Here is a 23,317-nt window from a genome sequence, read left to right on the forward strand (position 1 = left end):
TGTTCAGCCGCCTGTGCTTTGACCATGACTTCCTGCAGTACCTCATCTGCCCTCTGGGAGGCAACAGAGAGCTCCTGTTCTTTGACCACCAGCTTTTTAGAGAGTTGGTTCACTGACTGCTCTGCCTCCATCAGTTTAGACAGACCTATGCACACGCACACGCACACGCACACGCACAAGCACATACAGTTCACCTGGTGTTGTTGCAGTATATGAGGGTGGACAGACAGACAGACAGACAGACAGACAGACAGACAGACAGACAGACAGACAGACAGACAGACAGACAGACAGACAGACAGGTACCTGTCTTCATGCGTTCAGCCAGTAGGTTGACCTGGGTGATCTTGTCAGTATAGATGACCTTGTAGCCACTGATGAAGGACAGGAAGGACTTGGGCGTCACGTACGTCTGACGCCGAAAACGCTCAAAATACTGCGTGCACGTCTCTGCTACCAGGTCCTGTGTACACACACACACACACACACACACACACACACAGGATTGTATTACTATAGGCTACTCAACATTTTAGGACGCCAATTTTATTAATGTAATTTTCACAACTTTTTGCCATTTTTTACCATACGCCTAAAGCTGAAAAATAGCAGATAGAAGCTCATAGATTGGCTATTTTTCGGTGCATGACAGCAGCGCAAAACTATGTACTGTATAATCAAGCTTTACCCTATATTTATAACACCTAAACCTATACCTCTAGTCTAAATGTCTTAACCCTCACCCGAAACTTTTTCTAATTGTAACAACTCCCAACATCTTTTTCAACCATGAAACAACAATTCTTTCTTGTGTTTCTTCTGCTGTTAATTTGTTTTATATTGCACTTTCCAAGTGTGCTAACAAGCACCCGCAATTAATGAACATCAATGAATATCAATGACTCAACCTGGAACACTCCCATGGTAACCACAACACTCTGCTTCACTTCCTGTGAGCAGCGGAGGTCCTGGTACTGAGACAGGAAGTGATGCGATACAGCCACTAGAGCATCACGAGGCCATCGCTGGAACCAGTCCACCGTACAGCCAGATATCAACCCTGGAAACTAGAACCATAGCAAAGCATAGCATAACACAGCATATCATAACGTGTTCAATGCATGCAACCTCTGGGTTCTGGGGGCTTGGCTGGGAGACTAAAACATGGTCACCGTCTTGGATTTTGAGTGGCCGGCACCTTTTTCCATAAGAGTGGCCCTTAGAGAATATTTGTGCAAAATGTCATCCTTGTATCACAAAGTGAACGATTATGTCATTAATCTGCTGCACTAATAAGACAACCAGGAGCATCACCTCACCTTCAAGGCTCTGGTACGGAACTTGTCCCCGACCGGCGAGAAGCACAGGACAACGTGCAGGTTGCTACGGACGCGGGACAGGAAGTAGTCGTAGAGGTTCTCGGGGGTGGGGGGCCGGCGGGGGTGCTGTCGCTTCATGACGGGGATCAGGTCCTGAGTGATGTCATCGATCTCATCCCGGGCAAACAGGTTGGACACTTCACCACTAGACAACACGTTGTTCATGTACTCTAGAGGAGAGGAGAGGAGAGGAGAGTGAATTTGTGGTATGTATTGTTTAACCACTTAAACCCTCCAAAAAAGCTATCCACAAGCTCACGATGCCTTGTGACCTTTAACATCAGCTATTTTCGCCAAATATCTTTGGAGAATGTTCGCCTTTCATGACATGCCCAGCATAAGCTCATATGTTTATTACTTGTATCAAAGTCAATATAAAGAGACAGACAGACAGACAGACAGACAGACAGACAGATTACACAATCACATTTCCTACATTGTTTTGGATTGTTTTAACTTGGTTTGGCGATGTAAATGTATGTTTTCTTCTTCTTTGTCTTTCGGCTGCTCCCGTCAGGGGTTGCCACAGCGGATCATTCGCTTCCATTTGGCTCGGTCCTCTGCATCCTCCTCCGTCACGCCCACTGCCTTCATGTCCTCCTTCACCGCGTCCATGTACCTTCTCTTCGGCCTTCCCTTCCTCCTCTTCCCTGGCAGCTCCATCTCCAGCATCCTCCTCCCAATGTACTCCCCTTCCCTTCTCCGCACATGTCCATACCACCTCAGTCTTGCCTCTCTCACTTTCTGTCCCAGCGTTTCCACGTGAGCGCTTCCCCTTATGTACTCATTCCTGATCTTGTCCACTCTCGTCACTCCCAGAGAGAAGCGCAGCATTTTCATTTCTGCCACCTCCAGCTCCGTCACCTGCCTGCTGGTCAGTGCCACAGTCTCTAGTCCATACAGCATGGCTGGTCTCACGACACTGCTATAGACCCTTCCCTTCACTCTCGCTGGTACCATTCTGTCACAGATCACCCCAGTCATCCTCCTCCACCCGCACCACCCCATATGTTTTCTCATGCCAATAAAGCTTAATGGATTTAAATGAATTGAACTGACAGACAGACAGACAGACAGACAGACAGACAGACAGACAGACAGACACCTAGGAAAGCCTCCTCTTTGATGTGGTTGTCAGTGAACAGGAAGGTGACTCCTCTGCCCTGCTGTCCCGTCTGACGATACAGACTCCTCAGGTCCTCCAACAGGTTACTGCTGTTGTACGTCCTGACACACACAAACACACACAGTGAGTGTGTAGTTGTATTACTGTACTTGTGAGGTTCGAAAGTCTGCACAAGTATGTGTGCGTGTGTGTGTGTGTGTGTGTGTGTGTGTGTGTGTGTGTGTGTGTGTGTGTGTGTGTGTGTGTGTGTGTGTGTGTGTGTGTGTGTGTGTGCACGCGCATAAGTGCATGCGCGTACCTGGTCAGTGTGATCTGGAAGGTCTGGTATCCAGCGATGAATGAAGCCAGCGTTGTCAGACTCCGTTTCCCAGAACCCCCCACTCCCACCAGCAGGGCGTTTCCCTGAGGCGTACGCAGGATCCGGGAGATTCTCATCAGGTGTGTCATGGCGTCCTGGTGTTGGGCAGGACACCATTTGATTCAGTTCAGCACACACTTTAACTCATTCAGTGCCTGACTTATTTCTGGCAGTTTGGCTCTGAGTGCCAGAGCCAAAAATACATTGTAAAAAAAAAAGTGCTTAGGAAGCGAGATACAGCCTTTTTCAGTAAGATGTTAAACAAGAAGTGAATGGAGCAGCAAATCTTCAAATCATCATATCTTTTTTTTTTTTTTTTACCACTAAGATGAGACCAAGAGGAAACCATGATACCTGGTGGTGACGTCAGGAACCTCCTATCCATCTCCATGGTCCTGTTACATAAAACTGATCACGATTGATTAGGACTGACTGCTGTACCTTAAAGAAAACCAGGTCCATGGCTCCGCCCCTCACAGATTCATTATACTGCTGTTGAAACTCTGACAGACGTGCCGACAGAGAATCCAGCGACGTGACTGGCTCATACACCTGTTACTCAAAGCACAGAGGACAACAATAAGATGGATGGGTAGATGGATAGATAAATAGATAGATAAGATAGATAGATAGATATTATTATTGGGACCTTGGGAGCTTCCAGCTCTGCATCATCAGGCTCCGCCCCTGTCGCCTCGGGAACCACAGCAAGAAAGTCAACAAAATAACTGTTCCACTGAGCGTGCTCAGTCAGAGATGGACCATGATCCTCTGCTGTGATCTGGAGAGAGAGAGTGTACTGTGTGTAGAAACATGTTGATGCCTCATGCACATATCTACACTTAACACAGTAAAACACATACACAAGCGCGCGCACGCGCACACACACACACACACACACACACACACACACACACACACACACACACACACACACACACACACACACACACACACACACACACACACACACACACACCTTCTCCAGCATGGCAGTGAATGTGTGTGTGTCCGCGTCGTCCGTGAAGCGGTCAGCGATGACTCTCTTACACTCGTGATGGAACAGACCTGACAGAACCTCCCGATTCACACACACCTCTGATGTGACGGTCAGAATACCCTGCACACACACACACACACACACACACACACACACACACACACACACACACACACACACACACACACACACACACACACACACACACACACACACACACACACACACACACACACACACACGATGTGACTGTCAGAATACCCTGCACACACAGCAGGGAGCAGATCTATGGAGTCAGAACAGTCTCATAATGAGTAAATGCACAAGTCTTGGTTTGTATTCACACATTTGATTTTTGAATGAACAAGTTCTGGTTTGCATGTGTTTCGTGTTTGTGTTCGTGTTTCAAGTCCACGTTCGTGTTTCAAGTCCACAGCTTTCGTGTTTCGTGCGTTCGTGTTTCAAGTTCGTGTTCGTGTTTCAAGTCCACAGCTTTAAATCCACAGTCTGTGTATTAAAGTCACGTTTGTGTTTTGTGTTTGAAATCCACAGTTTAAAATTCACAGTTTGTATTTTGTGTTTCAAATCCACAGCTTTAAATCCACAGTTTGTGTATTAAAGTCACATTTATATTTTGTGTTTGAAATCCACAGTTTAAAATTCACAGTTTGTATTTTAAAGTCACATTCCAGATGCTCTGCTTCACAAATATAATTCTCTATTTATCTCCAAAACACTCAATTTACCAATGCACATTGAATTAACTACAACACAAATCGATTGGTGTGCATTTACACACTGCTTCTCTGTGGTGGATCTCCTCTGTGCATTCACAAATCTTTTTGAGACTGACCTGACGCTTATTGAGACTGGGGGCGTAGACGAACGTAATCATTGGCTGATGAATCTGATTGACAGGGTCATCAGCCAATCAGATGGGTTCACTTTCAGCCAATCTAACGTCTCCTTCCCTTTCAACCCGGAAGTACATGCTCTCTCTCTGTGTTGCCATGTCTGCTTATTATAAGCGACTTTGTGCTTGTTTTTCTATGATGTCTTTCTATGAAGACACATTGTGAGCTTGTAGATTTCAAGTTGGATGCAGCTCAAAGTGAACATTCCTCAGGTATCTAGTTTGTTGCCATACGGCCTTCCTAGCCTGTGTTATTAAAGAAAAACGACAAAACGACAATGGCCAAAACTGTTTTGGCCATTATCTCTGGAACAGAAGGTCCAATCTGCTCAGTTCAAAGCGTGTTGGGTGCGTGACTTTGAGGACATTAAGCACACAATGTTACATTTTCTGATTTTTCAGGGTCTTGTATTTTTTATAGCTTTAGGCTATATTTCAGTATGGTTTATGATAAATTGTGTTTGTTGTCATATTTGTTGTAAATGACCACCAACCAAAGGGTTTTTGATACTGGCTATACAGTTATAGTTGTTCATCTTTATTGATTGATAGTTGTTCTATTATTGTGTTTTATTGCTACGTTTTGAGTTGTGTAGGCCTATGTGTGGTTTACAAAAAGGTCCACTGGGTGGCAGTGTTTCCCCATTTTTTCTGTACATTCAGTCAATACATAGTCACATTGTGTTCTTTAGCTCAGTTACAACTGAGCTAAAGAAACATCGAAAAACGCCCCGAGAGGAAAGAAACCCTGAGCCTTTTGAGGTTGCTGAACTGGAGAAAGTCCTGCAGGGCCTGAAATGTGGAAAGGCAGCAGGATATGACAACATCTCTCCAGAGTTCATGAAACACCTTGGCCCCCGAGCCCTAACCTGGCTGAAACAATTCTACACCAGGATCACACAGACAAACTTGATCCCAAAGAAATGGCGGACAGCAAAGGTTATTGCCATACCAAAACCTGGCAAAGACCACAAATTACCAGCAAGCTACCGCCCAATCTCCCTACTCAGCGTTCCCTTCAAAATCCTGGAACGCCTAATACTGCAACGTATTTCTTCAGGGGTAGAGGATATTCTCTGCGTGGATCAAGCAGGTTTCCGCAAGGACCGCAGCACAGGAGAACAAGTACTGGCCCTTACCACCTTCATCGAAAATGGCTTCGAGAGCAGACTAAAGACAGGGACTGTGTTCCTCGACCTCACAGCCACCTATGATACTGTCTGGCACAAGGGCCTCATACTGAAACTCACAAATGCGCTCCCTGCCTGGGCAACAGCAATAATCCAAACTCTGCTGACCAACCGGAGGTTCAGAGTTCACCTCGGACAGAACACGAGCGCATGGAGAACGCAGACGAATGGTCTCCCGCAAGGCTCAGTTCTAGCTCCAACCCTGTTCAACCTCTACACAAACGACCTACCCACCACCAAATCCCGCAAATTCATCTATGCAGATGACATCTGTTTGGCATTCCAAGCACCAGACTTTGACCCACTGGAACAGGTGCTCAATGAAGACCTGGCTAAACTGGACCAGTTCTGCAAAACCTGGCGCCTAAAACCAAGCCCAGAAAAACTGTCTCCAGCGTATTCCATCTCCACAATGCAAAAGCTGCCAGAGAACTAAACATCCACCTGAGCGGACTCAAGCTGAAGCATGCCTCTAATCCAACCTACCTTGGAGTGACCCTTGACAGGACCCTATCCTTCAAGGAACATCTAAAAGGGACGGCAGCTAAGGTGAAGTCAAGAAACAACCTGCTCTGCAAGCTCGCTGGTGCAAAATGGGGGGCGGCAGCCTGCACACTGCGCACCTCAGCACTGGCCCTTGCATATTCTGCAGCAGAATATTGTGCCCCTGTCTGGTCCAGGTCATCTCATACACACCACGTGGACACCCAGCTCAACACAACCATGAGAACCATAACCGGGACTATTTGCTCAACACCACTCCCCTGGCTCCCTGTCTTATCAAACATAGCTCCTCCACATATCCGGCGAGCAGCATTTACTCAAAGGATGCTTCAAAAGTCCAAAGACTCCCCCCATCTACCAATCCATGCAGACATCTACAACCCACCCACTGCTCGACTTCCATCCAGACGGCCAATTTGGAAGAACACCCCACCAGCTGACTTCACCATCCAATCAGCTTGGAGAAATGAATGGGAGTCCAAGGAGGTCCCAATAATGCTCTGTGTGTGTGAAAGGCTCTGCGACCCGATGTGGCCGCGATTCTCCGCTCTGCGACGGCTTTCCGACCGTTTTCAGATATCTAAATTGTTAGATATTCATCTCTGTCTGGGACAGGACAACAGACGATATCATACACTATGAACGGGGCTGCGAGCACCTTGCGAGGAGATGCACGCTACAGCCAATGATAGCACATTACAGCCACAGTGGGGAGCGTCGCTGGACCTGACCACAACAAACAGTCCCTACCGCAATACTACCGTCCAGTCCTCTAATAAGTTAACATTATAAAACAAAATGAGAAAGTGAGCGAGCCTGGTGGGCTGTTTATTTTAGAGGAATTGTACAGAGAGAGAGAGGGAGAGAGAGAGAGAGAGAGAGAGAGACAGAGAGAGAGACAGAGAGCGAGCGCTCTCTCTCTCTGTGTGTGTGTGTGTGTGTGTGTGTGTGTGTGTGTGTGTGGTTGTCTGTGTTGCCAGATTTTGCGAGAGAAATAAGCAGCCAGGTTTGTGAAAACAAGCCCAACAAAAGCGACTATGAGCACTTTAAGCCTATATACAAATACATTGGATACTTGAAAATAGACGATCTACAAGCTCACGTTGTAGATAGGCTATTTTTAAAGAAGACATTTTTTTTTTGGGGGGGGGGGGGGGATATTTACAAAATCCACACAGATCTTGAATGGGGGTCTATGGCACAACATGTTTTCAGAAGGGGGAGGTCTGAGCCTCTGTGGACAATTATTATTATTAATTTGGGGGGTCCTTGCCATGAAAATGTTTGAGAACAACTGGTTCAAACAACATTAGGAAACAAGGCCAAAAAAACAACTACACTTTCAAGCAACTTTACAGAAAAACAATCCCAAAGTCGCTTATAATAAGCAGACATGGCACTGACCGCTTCTGCGCTCTTGACGAGCGAGCGAGAGAGAGAGGGCCCGGGGGGAGAGGGAGAGAGGCATATCACGGGATACGTCGATTAAAATGAATTGGAATAAACACAAATGTATGTATTGGGTCTGACTCTGGAGATAGCATCCTAGTGAACTATCCTACAGTGTGTCAGCCCTTGTCGGGGATCAATCGTGTTGTGAAGACCACAACGATATTATGACAGCCGATTTCAAGAAATAAACTCCTGCAGTGTGTTATGCTTAACGATCAGATGACCCCCCCGACCACTTTAAGGTCTTGCAGTGTGTACCAGCCCTTAAGGACTTTGCATTCGCTAAATAAATTGTGGGAATCTCGCGAGAGTTCTGAAAAATGTACATCCACAGGGGAGATAAATAGTGTATACGTTTTAATTCATGTTTTAACAACCCCGGAATTAGGTTTGTAAGCTATAGTTTATACTTTCAGTTAAAAATACCGTTTTTTTTACTGCTCTAATGTAACTCATGATGAATGCAACAGATGTATTATGTCTTCCTAAGGCATAGCCTTTGTTTACAAGAGTTAATTTCATGTCTAATGTTGTTTAGTGTCCCAAGATGGCTTTTTTGTACCGTTAAGAAGTATGTTATTTGTTTATTGTCATGTTCAAGCTTATTTTTGGTCAACTGTTTGTTGAATTACTTTATTGCATTTTGTGATACTGTAGACTTGACATATCATGCAGTCTTATTTTCCTATAGTTTTCACGGTGCTTCAGGAATAAACCAGCATCTGTTTGAAACTCCACTGTCTCATCATTATCATACTTACCAAGCTGAGGGGCAGTTACATTTGTAATGTTTGTCCTTTTTTTCTGATTTCCCACCTATAGTTCTTACGGTGGTTCTTGGATTAAATATTCTAAAATCATCAGTTTGAGAGACCATCCTTAATCAGCCAGGGTTTCTTACAGGACAGGTACAGCGGCAACACTTATTGAAAAAAAATATAGAAAATTATGATCAACCCATGGTCACATCTTTATGTATTCTACATGGTTTCAGTACAGGTACGTTTGTTTTAATTCCCTTTTTTCATTTAACTTTGTCATGACTTAAAGTTACCTTAATGCTAATCAATGCACAGCACAGTAACACAGCAATGCTAAGCCAGTCTTCAGAGCAGCTAATCATATTTTAATCATAAAGGACATTAACTTTAATGTCCTTTATTAATTATCAACTCTTTTTTATCCCTCGATTTTTGTAACCCTTTTTTTTTCACCCGGTGCCAATTTGCTAAGTGATCCTGGGCACTACACTCCCCCCACCAGCCTAGGGAGGCCAGGGCCGAGCTCATGCTCATCCTTCAATGCATGAGAGCCAACTGACCTTCTTTTCACCTGACAGGGGGGAGTTTCCCTGGTTGGACGTAGCGCGTGGAAGGAACACATTATTCCAACCAGTTCCCTTCCCCTCCATCAGGCGCCCTGGCTGACCAGGGGGAGGCAGTATAGTGACCAGGAATCAGGATTACTACATGTTTTTGTGAGGGTATTAACTACCCTAGGAGACACGGGGAGAACATGCAAACTCCACACAGAGTAGGCCCTTTCGCCAACCCCACTAAGGAAGGGTATGGGCGCTGATGACGCGGAGGAGAAGACACGCCCCCAGCGCCCACAGCGTCCCCGGCGGGAATCGAACCCAGGACCTTCTAGCTGTGAGGCGATTATCAACTCTTTATAGCATAAAGAGTTGATAACCATTTCATACTATTGAATGAATGCATTTCTTTGGAGGCAACAACACAAACATATCTAACTTCAGGGTTATTTTCAATATACAGCAAAAGAGTGTGAAGTAATGGCATTTGTCAAATGTATGCTCTGACAATAGTATCCTAGATCCTGGAGATAGCCTCTTTTACACAGGAATGTACACAGGTTCAGAATGCAGGGAATGGGGTGAGACAAAAGATGAAAAGTTTGCCAGCCAATGCTTCTTTTTGTTTTTTTCTATTATAAAGAAGCCTAGAAGCCTACAAGGAGCTGCAGAATACAGTCTGTGTGTCATTATGATATGGACCTCAAATTATAATTTATGAGGCCCTTAACCCTTGTATTGTGTTAGAAAACTGCATCCACTTGTGGTGTTAGCGGGTCAAATTTGACCCGTGATTTAAATCAGCCCAAAATACTCAAAAATAAGTATTTTCATTATTTTTTTCCTCCCACCTCATAGCTGACTTGTAATGCATTCATATCCATGTAAACACCTTTTAATATTATGTTGGGTTAGGGCTAGGGTTTCATCTTTCAATACATCTCGTTTTCTATTATAAAAATGTAAAAATTCACTCTTTAAATTTCCTATAATGAAGGCAATGGATAATGATGTTATCTAGCTATAATAGAATAATTAAGAATAATAATTAGAACACACTTAAAGGGATTGTAGGGAACATTAAGCCTAAATTTAAAAAATATGTATATATATATTTTTTGCATTTTCTCCCCTCTATCAGCCACTATATAATGATGCACACAGTCCTCTGTCTGAAATCCGTATTTTCCCTTCTGTTTATGTTCATGTTGTTTATGTCCGGGTCGTAAATTAACGCACGCATGTGCGTGTCCGTGCGCGTCCGTGCCCGTATCAACTTTTTACTTTCGGTTTTAAAACGCTCTCAAACTTCTTTTTTGAGGCACATAATTTACTTTTAAAAAATCGTTTGGATAGAATTTAGTTGTTTAGCTTCATATATGTGGTCAATTTATCATGAAAGAGCCTATTTAAAAATATAAATTCAGAGAACCGTAGGGTCGGGCATTTCCGCGAATTGTATCCGCATAAGGCAACCTATTTTGGGCATGACTCATTTAAAAAGTCCCCCCTGCGTCACCCCCTGGTGGTCGGGGAAAAGAACTGCTGGAGGGGCGGTGTTTGACAACAGTTTTTTTCTTTGATTATGTCTGAACTCCCTACAATGCCTTTAAAAAAAATAAAAAAAATACTTGTTTTCATTTTTTAACTTTAAAAAAAAATGTTTAAATGATTTATTATATTACCATATTAATATATTACCATGTATTATGGTAATAATTGTGTTTATAATAATATAATATGTATTGTAATAATTATTATATGTATTATAATAATAATAATAATTAATGTAATATTAAATATTTTTAATATTGTTAGATATATGTAACCAAATATATTACCATATATTTATTATATATTACCACCACCTACTAAATCACCTTTTGGTTAATAATGCTTTGTCATGTATCATTTAAAGACCTCAAATATGGACCAACAATTAGGCTAAATAGCCATGAACAATGATGTATATTAGTTAAATATCAGGTCAGTTCATGTCCATTATGATTAGCTGCTCTGAAGACTGAAGGCTTAGCATTGTTGTGTTGCTGTTTAATGCATTGAATAGTATTAAGGTAACTTTAGCTCTGTCTGAAAAGTCATGTCAAAGTTAAATGAAAAAAGGGGATGAAAACAAACGTACCTGCACTGAAACCATGTAGAATACATACAAAGAGTGACCATGGGTTGATCATAACTTTCTATATAGTGTTGCCGCTGTACCTGTCCTGTAAGCAACCCCGGCTGATTAAGGATGGTCTCTCAAACTGATGATTTTAGAATATTTAATCCAAGAAGGTGGGAAAACAGGACAAACATTACAAATATGGCTATAATGACAAACACAATATCATAAACCATACTGAAAATATAGCCTAAAATTATAAGAAATACAAAAAATCCGAAAATGTAACATTGTGTGCTTAATGTCCTCAAAGTCACGCACCCAACAAGCTTTGAACTGGGCAGATTGGACCTTCTGTTCCAGAGATAATGGCCAAACATTGTAGCCCGTTTGTCTTTAATAACACGGGCTAGGAAGGTTGTATGGCAGCAAACTAGATACCTGAGGAATGTTCACTTTGAGCTGCATCCAACTTGAAATCTACAAGCTCACAATGTGTCTTCATGGAAAGACACCATAGAAAAACAAGCACAAAGTCGCTTATAATAAGCAGACATGGCAACACAGAGAGAGAGCATGTACTTCCGGGTTGAAAGGGAAGGAGACGTTAGATTGGCTGAAAGTGAACCCATCTGATTGGCTGATGACCCTGTCAATCAGATTTATCAGCCAATGACGACGTTCGTCTACGCCCACCGTCAGGTCAGTCTCAAAAAGATTTGTGCGTGCACAGAGGAGATCCACCACAGAGAAGCAGTGTGCAAATGCACACCAACCGATTTGTGTTGTAGTTAATTCAATGTGCATTTGTAAATTGAGTGTTTTGGAGATAAATGGAGAATTATATTTGTGAAGCAGAGCATCTGGAATGTGACTTTAAAATACAAACTGTGAATTTTAAACTGTGGAATTCAAACACAAAATATAAATGTGACTTTAATATACAAACTGTGGATTTTGAGCTGTGGATTAGAAACACAAAATACAAACTGTGAATTTTAAACTGTGTTTTTCAAACACAAAACACAAACGTGACTTTAATACACAGACTGTGGATTTAAAGCTGTGGACTTGAAACACGAACCTGTGGACTTGAAACACGAACGCAAAGCATCGCATTTGTAGTGCTGAACCAAAAAAACACATGCAAACCAGAACTTGTTGATTCAAAAATCTAGTGTGTGAATACAAACCAAGAGTGTGTGAATACAAACCAAGACTTGTGCATTCACTCATTATGAGACTGTTCTGACTCCATACAGATCAGTACAACCATTAAGAGAGCAGACAGCAGATTGGCTATTAAAGCTCATTAATATTCATACCTGCCAGATACGACTCAGGTCTCTGAGGTTGAAAATGTAGTGGAACTTAGCTGGAGATGGTAACATCTATGAGAGAGTGAGAGAGAGAGAGAGAGAGAGAGAGAGAGAGAGAGAGAGAGAGAGAGAGAGAGAGAGAGAGAGGGGGGGGGGGTCAAAGGAGAGAATTACAATAGAAGTGATATTAACATGAATTTGCTCGTGTTAAGAGGAACTTACCTATAACTTTCATAATCTCTGATACTTATTTAAATCTATTCTCTGTTATTCTCTAACACACACCCCACTTAATAAAACAACCACCTGTTTCAATTCAATTCAATTCAATTCAAAGGAGCTTTATTGGCATGATAAAACATACGTTTACATTGACAAAGCAAGTGTTGAAATAAAAACTATTTAAAAATGAAGAAATGTAATTGTATATAAAGCTTTTGGAAACAAATAGCAGCTTCTCATGTTTCTCATGTTCAATCAACAGTTATATGTAATATCATACAGTTATGTGTAATATTGTACAGATGTGGACAGGACCACAATGGAAACAAGCCCTCAGGATTGTTTGTGTTATCCGTTTAGCGTTATTGTATAAGTACCTCTGTACAAACTGAAGAATTCAATCAATCAATCAATCAATCAATGTGTAATATACCGTCACCTTATTAAACTAATGGCCTAAGTCATTTTTTCAAGGTTTTCAGGAAAAATAAAAAACTGATCCAGAACAAAACTATATGATATTTCTTAATCATTTCACCCAAAATGTTTATAACAAATTATGACTATTTAAATAGAAATAACACTGTCTGTCAGTTATGTAACATAGAGATTTAAATAGGTTTAAATAGGATTAAATCTGACTTAGGCCAAAATAAAAAGCAAAAAAAATTACAAAATGGCCTAAATCAGTAAATAATTTGGCTTAAGTCACAAAACCGTGTGACTTAGACCAAACAAAAGGCCTATTTTGTCCTAAGTCACACTAGGGAGTTAGGCCATTATACTAAAAGGGGAGTGAACAGCATGATCCTTTTCAATTAGGAGATGGGCCATTTTACCAGAGGTGGCCAGTGTCATGAGGACCTGACTTAGGCAAAAATATAATTTTCCTCAAAAAATGACTTAGGCCATTAGTTTAATAAGGTGACGACGGTACCTTGGCCTTGATGGCTTGCCAGACTCTCCTGGTGGTTGGTACCAGGGCTGCAGCCAGATCACACACCCCAGGAGAGAAGCCTCTCTCTGGGCAGAAGTAGCCCTGGGCCAGGGTGCGGAAGATCTTGTCGATGGAGGAGTTGGAGGGCAGGGTGCAGTTGAAGATGGAGAACTGCCTCTTCAGTCTCTGGGGAATGTCGTTCCGCCCCCCTCCTGGGTGGATCATCGCTGCCACCAACTGGTAAGAAAGCATTATTCACAATCACAAGTTTGCAATACATCATGCTAATCATACTGAGTATGCAAGAAGCATGGCTATTATGGTTTTGCATTTTGCATTTTGCATTTGTTTTTATTTCCTTTCAGCTCTGTGTTTTACTTTTTTCAGTTTCCTTTATATTCTTTTTTTTTAGATGGTTTGCTAATTTAGTTTAAATGGTAAATGGTGCATTTATATAGCGCTTTTATCCAAAGCGCTTTACATAGATTGTGCATTACATTCACCCATTCACACACACATTCACACATGATGGCGGAGGAAACCATGCAAGGCACCAACCTGCTCATCAGGATGAGCAGGTTGACGGGATGCCGCTGAATTAGGGGTTCAGAGTCTTGCTCAAGGACACTTCAACACTAGCTCTGGGGGAGCCCGGGATCGAAGTGGGAACCTTGCAGTTGTCATCCGGCCGCTCTACCGGCCACTCTACCCCTGAGCCACTGCCGCCCCAGTTTAGTTCTTTGTATTTTTTTTTGGGTAATATATGGGGTGGTCAGGGGCGAGATTCAACAAGCCACACAACATTAACTATTGACAAAGACTAAAACTAAGGACATTTTCTCAGTGATTTCAGTTCGTTTTGGTTAGTAAACAAACACACTATACAGTTTCAGTTAGTTATTGCTTTTTTACCTTCTTTTTTACTTAATTACTTAATACTCGTTTTTATTTTTATTTCAGTTAACAAAACATTTATTTTCAATCGTTGCACACTGAGCTGGTAGCATTGAAAATTACTGTCTGAAAGGGAAGGTGGGTTATGAAGGTGGCACCTGAAGAGGTAAGATCTCTACAAAGTAAACGCACAAACTTCAATCGGAGGTGAAAAGTGCTCCCATGGGGACCAATATTCCAGTTCTAAAAGTGAGTCCAGATGTGATGTTGTCTTTACCTGTATGTCCACCACTGTGGTGAACTCCCCTGGACGATCCAAGCTGTAGAACCCTCCCTGTTCCATCAGCTGACGCACAATCTCATTGGTTATCTGAGAGAGAGAGGGAACACATCTCATTGGTTATCTGAGAGAGAGAGAGAGGGAACACATCTCATTGGTTATCTGAGAGAGAGAGGGAACACATCTCATTGGTTATCTGAGAGAGAGGGAACACAGCTCATTGGTTATCTGAGAGAGAGGAGGGAACACATCTCACTCGATATCTGAGAGAGAGAGAGAGAGAGAGAGAGAGAGAGAGAGAGAGAGAGAGAGAAATGTCATTGGATATTTGAGAGAGTGAGAGGGACAATGTCATTGGATATTTGAGAGAGAGAGCGAGAGAGCGAGAGAGCGAGAGAGCGAGTGAGCGAGTGAGCGAGAGAGAGAGAGAGAGAGAGAGAGAGAGAGAGAGAGAGAGAGAGGGACAAATGTCATTGGATATATGAGAGAAAGAGAGGGACAAATGTCATTGGATATTTGAGAGAGAGAGGGACAAATGTCATTGGATATCTGAGAGAATCAGCACAGAAGATTACCTAAAAATCCATCAAGTCCCATCAACATTTCACTGCCTGGACTTACTTGTAAAAGTTAGTGACAAATAAAACCGTGTTGATTCTTGAAAATGTATTTTTGCTTAATAAATTACTCAGATATAAATATCAGTAATGTAAGAATTAAGCCAAAAAAAAATACAAGTGTAAGTTGAAGAGTGGAAAGAAAGAGCAAAATAGGAGAAAGGCAGATCAAACAAACATGGAGTGTGTCTTTACCTGGTCTCCCCACTCATTAATAACAGGCATGTTGATGTCATCAATAAACACGGTCATCTTACGTCCAGCTGGTGGGCCGTAGGTAGAACCCATCCTCTTGTCTGGAACATTTAACACAACCAAACAGAGATTAGATAAATAATTGATTAATAATCAATCCCTATTTTGTGCATGTCATCACAGGCGAAAAGTTTCAAAACTTCCGCTATCTTCACTATTTTTGCACAACACTGTGTAACAAAGTATAAAATAATACACAGAAGTGGTTGATTGATTTATTGATACGTAAACAAAAATCATAATATAAAAAAATACACACTTGTCGATTATTTGATTCATTGAAAAAGTAATAGATAGCCCTACAGTATATAAGATCAGATGAGACAGCATTAAATAAGTTGAGATGAGACAGGAAAGATAAAAGGATAAAGAGGACTTTAGAGATGGTTTGGGATGTAGGTTACAAGAAGTTTCACCTATGTAGCTCTCTACGGTTCTCTGGAACATGCAGGGCAGGGTGGCTGAGGAGAAGTTGACCCTCTTAGTGAGGTGGACCTCTGGGTTAAACTTACTGGTGTAGCCCTGGGGACAGGCAGGTGCGTTTAGCATTACACCTGCATTAGCATTTGCATTAGCCTAATGTAGGCCAATTTAGGCTCTAGTGACAGCAGCCATATATTGGAAATACATTGGCCCTCTTCCTTATTGTCAAAGGTCTTACCAATTGTACCAATCAAGGCTCTGTTCCAAGGACCCCCATAAAGTGTACAAATGGAACAGGTCCATTTGGTTCCATTTGTACACTCTCAGAGTTACACACACGTAAGGGGCTATTTGGAAACCCCTCAAGGAACCAGGAGGGTCCCTGGACCACACTTTGAGACCCACTGGTGTAGCAGAGTGTTTCCAGTGAGCCAACATGCACAATATCAGCACCCTGACTTTGTTTGACCAGAATGGATCAGAGCCTTCATTAGTATCATTGGTAAGACCTGTGAAGTAAGTAAGGAAGAGGCCCAATGTCATTCCAATATGGCTGCTGTGCATACAACAAAGATCAGCTTACATTGGCACAAGTGTAGTGTAATGAGATGAGGAGAAATTAAAGTGTTACAGCAGCATGAATAAAATGATATATTGTTACAATAATTGTATTGTGTTACATTACAATTATGTATTGTTTTGTACATTTAATGTACAAAATACAAAAATACAATACTCAACAATACACTAAGCACCTTCACAACCACATACCTGTATACACTCCTAACCATAAACAACCACAAACATCAAACACACACGCATTCCAGTTGTTCACGTGTCTAACTCCACAACGTTGTTAAATCCGATCCACAATGTGATGAACAGTACATGATTTCTGAATACAAAAGGAGGGGGTTCTCATACATTGTACAGGCTGTTAAAGTGTCAACGCAACATTCAACAACTAATGTAGAACTGCCTCTCTTTCTCCATCTCCATCCTTTCCCAGTATTCCTTTCACTCACGTTGATCATGACCGTTTTCGCCGTCCCCTGTTCTCCGATCAGCAGAACGGCCTTCCCCTGCTTCACGATGGTGTGGATGAGGAAGTCCGTCCGGACGTTGTCCACGTTGGGGACCAGGATGGAGGAGTAATCTGGGACCTGGTCTCTGGGGTACATGTAGTCTGGGACCTGCAAAGAAAACAGTGACGGCAAATGGCCAAAGGCCGGAATTCCAGGTGAGATTTCTTTCCTCCCTTTGTTGCAGAGCCGACAGGCTCTGTTACACAACCACCACTTCCTGTATCATTATATGCTTAGATGAATGAAAATCTAAAAAGTACCAAAAATGGTGGCACTTTGACTGTTACATAATTATTCGTACTCTGTTAGACCAGTGCTCCCAGGATCCCTGTTCGTTAACGGTGAACTCGAAGACGGTTTGTCCATCCTCAGTCTTAGGCAAGTCCAGTGTTGAGCAGCCCTTTAAATGACATGAATGCAACATGAGCACAATGTTAAAACAATGTTATCCATTTGTATAACGCTATGGTCAAAACACTGCTTGATCTTGAAGAAAATACACTTTTAAATTCACTTCCGGTTCGAACTGTGACACGCACAAGCAGAAAAACGCGTATGAAATGTTAATCGATATTTGGTATAAGACAATGGTATCCCCTGCTGTGCGGGGGAGAAGGTGTCAGAACGTCTGGAGCCCAGAGGGGAGAGAGTGGCCAATGGAATAGCGGGAAAAAACATTCAATTTGATCTGAAGTCTGTCTGTGTGGTAGTTGGTCTTACTGCCGTTATGCAAGTGTAAAAAGCAGGATTAAGAGTATACCTTTAAGACGGCCTCCATCTTGTCTCTGTCCTCCAGCTCCAGCAGCGCTCCCAGAGACCACATGAGCGCCAGGACGAAAAGACGACCCACGTCTCCATGACAACCCTGCCTCTCCTCTGACCCAGGCAACAGGCCCTGAATGCACACAATAATACAAATAAATATAAAAAGAATCATCATCATCATCTTTATCATCATAGATTAGCACCTACAGCGGGCAGTCCTGGGGTTTGATTACAAGCATTGATGACAAAACACAAACACAAAGTGAATTATTCCCAAACAAAAATTACTTATTGATTTTTTTGTTGATGTTGTAATCTGCTGTAATCTACTGTATTCTGCTGTAATCTCCGGAAATCTACTGTACTCTATAGTCTCCAGTATTCTATTAATGGTATTGTAATGTCCCCCCGTCCCCATTAAATTAGTCTATTTGTCCATATGACTGTCAGCTAAATAACCGGAGAATGGAATCGTGAGTTTTCATGAAACTTGATGGGAATGATCAAGTTATTTTGGGTGTCATAAACTGGTATAAGCATAACATTTTGGTTTGAAACAGTCGGAGAATAATATACCTGTAGCAGGTCAATGGTCTGTTTGATGTACATACACTCCAGGACGTGCATCTTAGGAGACACAGCAGTGGACACGAAATTCAACAGGTCCTGGAAGAGACATCAGTGTACCATTTAGCCCAGTGGTTCCCATACAACCTTTTCTGGATCAAGGGCCCACTTGAGAATCTTGCAAGTGTTCGCGGACCACCCATCTGATCTGACCACTTATACGTGGTCCGATGGGCGTGCATTTTCATGTTTATTTAAAACGGGATCCAAGACTCAAGAACCCCACTTTGAGAACCACTTCATTATGCAATTCTCCTCTCCTCTCCTCTCCTCTCCTCTCCTCTCCTCTCCTCTCCTCTCCTCTCCTCTCCTCTCACCTGGTAGCAGCAGTTGAAGCAGTCTTGCAGCGAGTGTGCCTGGCTCGTGGGCAGCGTCAGCAGCCAGGCCTGTAGGATGGGTTTCCATCCCAGCACAGAGGAGCTCATGAACACCATGCCGTTGCGAGACACCGTGGCCGGGGAGGCGTTGTCGATGTTGTGGGGCTCAAACACCACCTGGAAGCAGACCCACCATCTGGTTACTAAGGTTACTAGGTTTGGGATTGCCTCACATACACATTAGTAACAGTTACAGTAGTAGTTATATAATAAACTTCATAATAAACTTTTCAATACAATTCACAAAGTGCTTCACAAACATAACAACAACAAAGAAATATAAATGCAATTAAAGAAAAAAGAAAGTAAAAGAAAGAAATAATCAGAAGGAAAGCAAAAACTTGCTGCCCATTCCTCTAGTTAAAAGCCTTTAAAGAAAACTTCTTCCTTCCTTCTTTTTTATAACAGTTTTAAAAAGTTTTAAAACTGAGGTAGCCCGTCTCATTTCCATTGGACGGTTATTCCACAAACATGGAGCCCAGTGTTGCCAGATTTTGTGAGAGACACAAGCAGACATGTCTACAAAAAAAAGCCCAAAAGAAGCAACTAGGTCACATGATCACACACACACAGGGTGTCCCCAGCAAAATGACTGTAGTATCAAAATCTGTTGAACCACTTTAACCAGTAAGACTCCCTAATCGGGAGATAAGCGACCGTAGGTCACATGTATACAGAAGAGGGCTGTAACGGCGATTGGTTCCTAGTTGTGTGGGCAATGGATAGTTTTGTTTGGTGGTCTAGAGTTACGGCATTTTATGTGAGCTGCAGTGGCAGGGGGTCCTCCACTGGGGGCGCCACCACTTTTGCATCCGTTCTGGAGCACCAGGAGTGGGTGGTCCCCGGGAATGCCCCGTGAGCAGCCCCGTTGGGGTGGTCATTTGGTAATTTGTCCACATGTGCTCATTTTTTACACTTGGGGGTCCCCGAGGCAGCTGGGGGTCCCTGGAGCTCCGGGGGTCCTTGGAGGGTGTAGTTTGGCAGGTAAGGAGTGTGTGTGCAAAATCTGGCATGGATCGGGGCAACGGGTGCGGAGATATGAGCAGGGCAAAAGTGTGACGGACGTGTGTGACGGAGTGACGGAGTGACGGACGGACAGGACGGACACCTGGAGCAGGTTTCTATAGTAAGTGCGACCTACGGTCGCAATCATACTGTACATCGGCTATTTGAAATTGGCCGACCTACAAGTGATATGCTGTGAGTTTGTATATCTGAAAAACGAACAATAAAAAAAACGTTTTAAAAACATTTACACACAGATCCAGTCCCTAGCACTAAATATTTTCAGATGGGGGTCCACTCCATGGCTAAATACATATTCATTTGGGGGTCCTTAAGATGAAAATGTTTGAGAATAGTTAACAATAAGCAGTGACCTTGCAGCTGGGGGCCATGGGGATGCGGTCTCCGTTAGCCAACGTCAGAGTCTTGTTGTCGTCCAGCACTGAGTTGAGGTTTTCTATCCAGATGGCATCGACTGGACCATCTAATACGATCCAGATATGTTCACCCTGCACACACACGCGCACACACCCACACCCACACACACACACACACACACACACACACACACACACACACTCGTTGCACCTCACTTGAAATCATAGTACAGAACTAAATACTTATCATCTCACTTCATATAATCTGTTGTCTCTTATCAACAATAGCGGTAATCGATATCTTCATAAAATAATATATTAATAATCAATCCCTATGTTGGGCATGTCATTACGGGCAAAAAGCTTTAAAAAAATAGTTAAAATAGTAGATCTCCAAGCTCACAACACGTCACATTATGAGCTTTAAGATCTGCTATTTCAATGTAAATGAAATGTAAAACAAAAATACGCTTCTCGATTATTCAATGAATCCAAAAAGCAATCGATAGAACAATCGCTACAAAAATAACAACCAGGTTCCGGTCCAAACCTTCTTGGCCTTCAGCGTTTTCCTCCACAGCGTGGAGAACACTCCGTCGGTCCAGTCGTTGGTGGCCACGTCCAGCGTCCCGAACATCTGCGAGGCGGTGATGGCCTTGGGGTTCATCCTCATCTCTCTGTGGGGGGTCCCGCAGTCGGACATGGCTCTCATCAGCGTGTGGATGCAGCACGTTTTACCTGAGCCACTGGGACCCAACGTCATCATACCTACAGACAGACAGACAGACAGACAGACAGACAGACAGACAGACAGACAGAGAGACAGACAGACAGACAGACAGACAGACAGACAGACAGACAGACAGACAGACAGACAGACAGACAGACAGAGGGAGACAGACACATTATGTTGTGGATACAGTTAAAGAGGAAACGTGTATGTGTAGAAAGGGACACACATTTTTACAGGTCTGTAAATCTGAGAGATATCAGAGATATTCTGCTAACTTTTCATCCTCGCAGGTGTGCCTATAGTGTGTATAGTTTCAATGCACAGGCTGATGATAGGTTCTTGGTTTACGTATATACTAGATATTATTAGATTAATGGTTTACTTATGTATTACTTTATTATTAGATTACTATTCCTATGCATGTATTATCTTGTGTTGACCTTGCTTACTGCAAATCGCTCTGGATTAAGAGCGTCTGCTAAATTCCTAAATTGTAAATTGTGTGAATGGGTGAATGTGACGCACATTGTAAGGTGTTTTGGATAAAGAAGCTACAATGCAGCCCACGTTGACAAGGATGAGGCCGCACAGCTCTTAGCCACGATGCAGAAAGTTTAATTAGAATGAAATGAAACCAACGTTTCGACAATACAGTCTTCCTCAGGGTTTAGAAAATGCAACAATGCAGCCCATTTACCATCACACGCACGCACGCACGCACGCACGCGCGCGCGCACACACACACACACACACACACACACACACACACACACACACACACACACACACACACACACACACACACACACACACACACACACACACACACACACACACACACACACACACACACACACACACACACACACGTTCGTACCATGTCGAACGCGCTGTGTCTCGTACAACTGAACCAGTTTGAGGATCCAGGGAGGATGAGGGATCAATCCTGCCTGCTGAGACTGACTGCTGATGGCTGACTCCAGATCAGCATACCCTGCTTTATCCAACACTACAGGAAAGGAGAGGAGAGGAGAGGAGAGGAGAGGAGAGGAGAGGAGAGGAGAGGAGAGGAGAGGAGAGGAGAGGAGAGGAGAGGAGAGGCTATAACTGTCTGATGAATGTAAATACAACTTGACTGCGTACAGTCAGACAGACAGACAGACAGACAGACAGTCAGACAGACAGACAGACAGACAGACAGTCAGACAGACAGACAGACAGACAGACAGACAGACAGGCCTACCTATACCAGGAAACAGGTCATTGATCAGACTCATGAACAGAGGCTCATCCTCATCCACCTGAAAGAGAGAGAGAGAGAGAGAGAGAGAGAGAGAGAGGAGCTATTTTAAAGATGTCACGCGCACGTCGCTTAACACCTAGCATGAGCACACGTGGCGTGCTCATGCACAAAAAAGGGGTTGCACGGCATGTTACCACGTCCCATTACCAATGCATCCCTGGTCATAGCAGCAGGTATGTACATGAGACTAGACATGTATGGTGCAAAAGAGTATTAGCATTGTACATCAGACAGACCGACAGACAGATAGACAGACAGACACCATGGTCTCATACTGGGTGTAAAGCAGTGGTGGTGGGGTGTGTGATTATACCAGTTTGGACAGGTTCATGTCCCTGAGGACTCTCATCACTACGGTCTTCTCCTCTTCAGTAGGACTGGCTCTCTTCACCGCTCCCAGTGTCCTCAACACAGACAAGATGTTCCTCAGACCAAAGTCATAGTGGACCTGTGGACAACCACTGAGGACATGAGGCTTCACGGACATCCACAAACAGGGAGCAGTAGTAGTAATAATATTGAGTAGTAATAGAAATATTGTTAGTATTTAAGGCCAATCTATACTTGGAGCATCACACTGCGTGTCTCTCAACGTTCTGTGTTTTTGAGACTATCTCAGACTTGCCGAACGCGTCAGCGTTGCCACGAAAACGTGAACAAGGATGTGGATGTGGTCTCGAGCACCTTCCCAACCGGTCCACACTCCACAGTACACAACATTTTATTAAGGGTCTGC

General features: G+C 43.1%; 1 protein-coding gene across 1 annotated transcript in view; it reads right to left on the reverse strand.

The window, feature by feature from the left end:
- Positions 1–23,317, reverse strand: part of dnah5l (dynein, axonemal, heavy chain 5 like) — a gene marked incomplete at its 5' end in the record, with an annotated part of 97,442 nt that overhangs the window by 22,198 nt on the left and 51,927 nt on the right. Inside the window, 24 exons of the mRNA XM_084048191.1 lie at positions 1–145; positions 307–463; positions 909–1,067; positions 1,320–1,549; positions 2,485–2,606; positions 2,804–2,958; positions 3,305–3,415; positions 3,513–3,644; positions 3,843–3,983; positions 12,688–12,753; positions 13,841–14,077; positions 15,012–15,104; positions 15,827–15,927; positions 16,303–16,408; positions 17,335–17,502; positions 17,696–17,794; positions 18,155–18,289; positions 18,736–18,825; positions 19,104–19,280; positions 20,543–20,677; positions 21,096–21,313; positions 22,156–22,287; positions 22,522–22,579; positions 22,895–23,029. The exon at positions 1–145 is cut by the window's left edge and continues 1 nt beyond it. Coding sequence (XP_083904317.1) covers positions 1–145; positions 307–463; positions 909–1,067; positions 1,320–1,549; positions 2,485–2,606; positions 2,804–2,958; positions 3,305–3,415; positions 3,513–3,644; positions 3,843–3,983; positions 12,688–12,753; positions 13,841–14,077; positions 15,012–15,104; positions 15,827–15,927; positions 16,303–16,408; positions 17,335–17,502; positions 17,696–17,794; positions 18,155–18,289; positions 18,736–18,825; positions 19,104–19,280; positions 20,543–20,677; positions 21,096–21,313; positions 22,156–22,287; positions 22,522–22,579; positions 22,895–23,029 — 3,302 coding nt within the window. The remainder of the gene's footprint in view (positions 146–306; positions 464–908; positions 1,068–1,319; positions 1,550–2,484; positions 2,607–2,803; positions 2,959–3,304; positions 3,416–3,512; positions 3,645–3,842; positions 3,984–12,687; positions 12,754–13,840; positions 14,078–15,011; positions 15,105–15,826; positions 15,928–16,302; positions 16,409–17,334; positions 17,503–17,695; positions 17,795–18,154; positions 18,290–18,735; positions 18,826–19,103; positions 19,281–20,542; positions 20,678–21,095; positions 21,314–22,155; positions 22,288–22,521; positions 22,580–22,894; positions 23,030–23,317) is intronic.

Source organism: Gymnoscopelus microlampas, assembly GCF_963454915.1.
Source record: "Gymnoscopelus microlampas genome assembly, chromosome: 22".
NCBI lineage: Eukaryota > Metazoa > Chordata > Actinopteri > Myctophiformes > Myctophidae > Gymnoscopelus > Gymnoscopelus microlampas.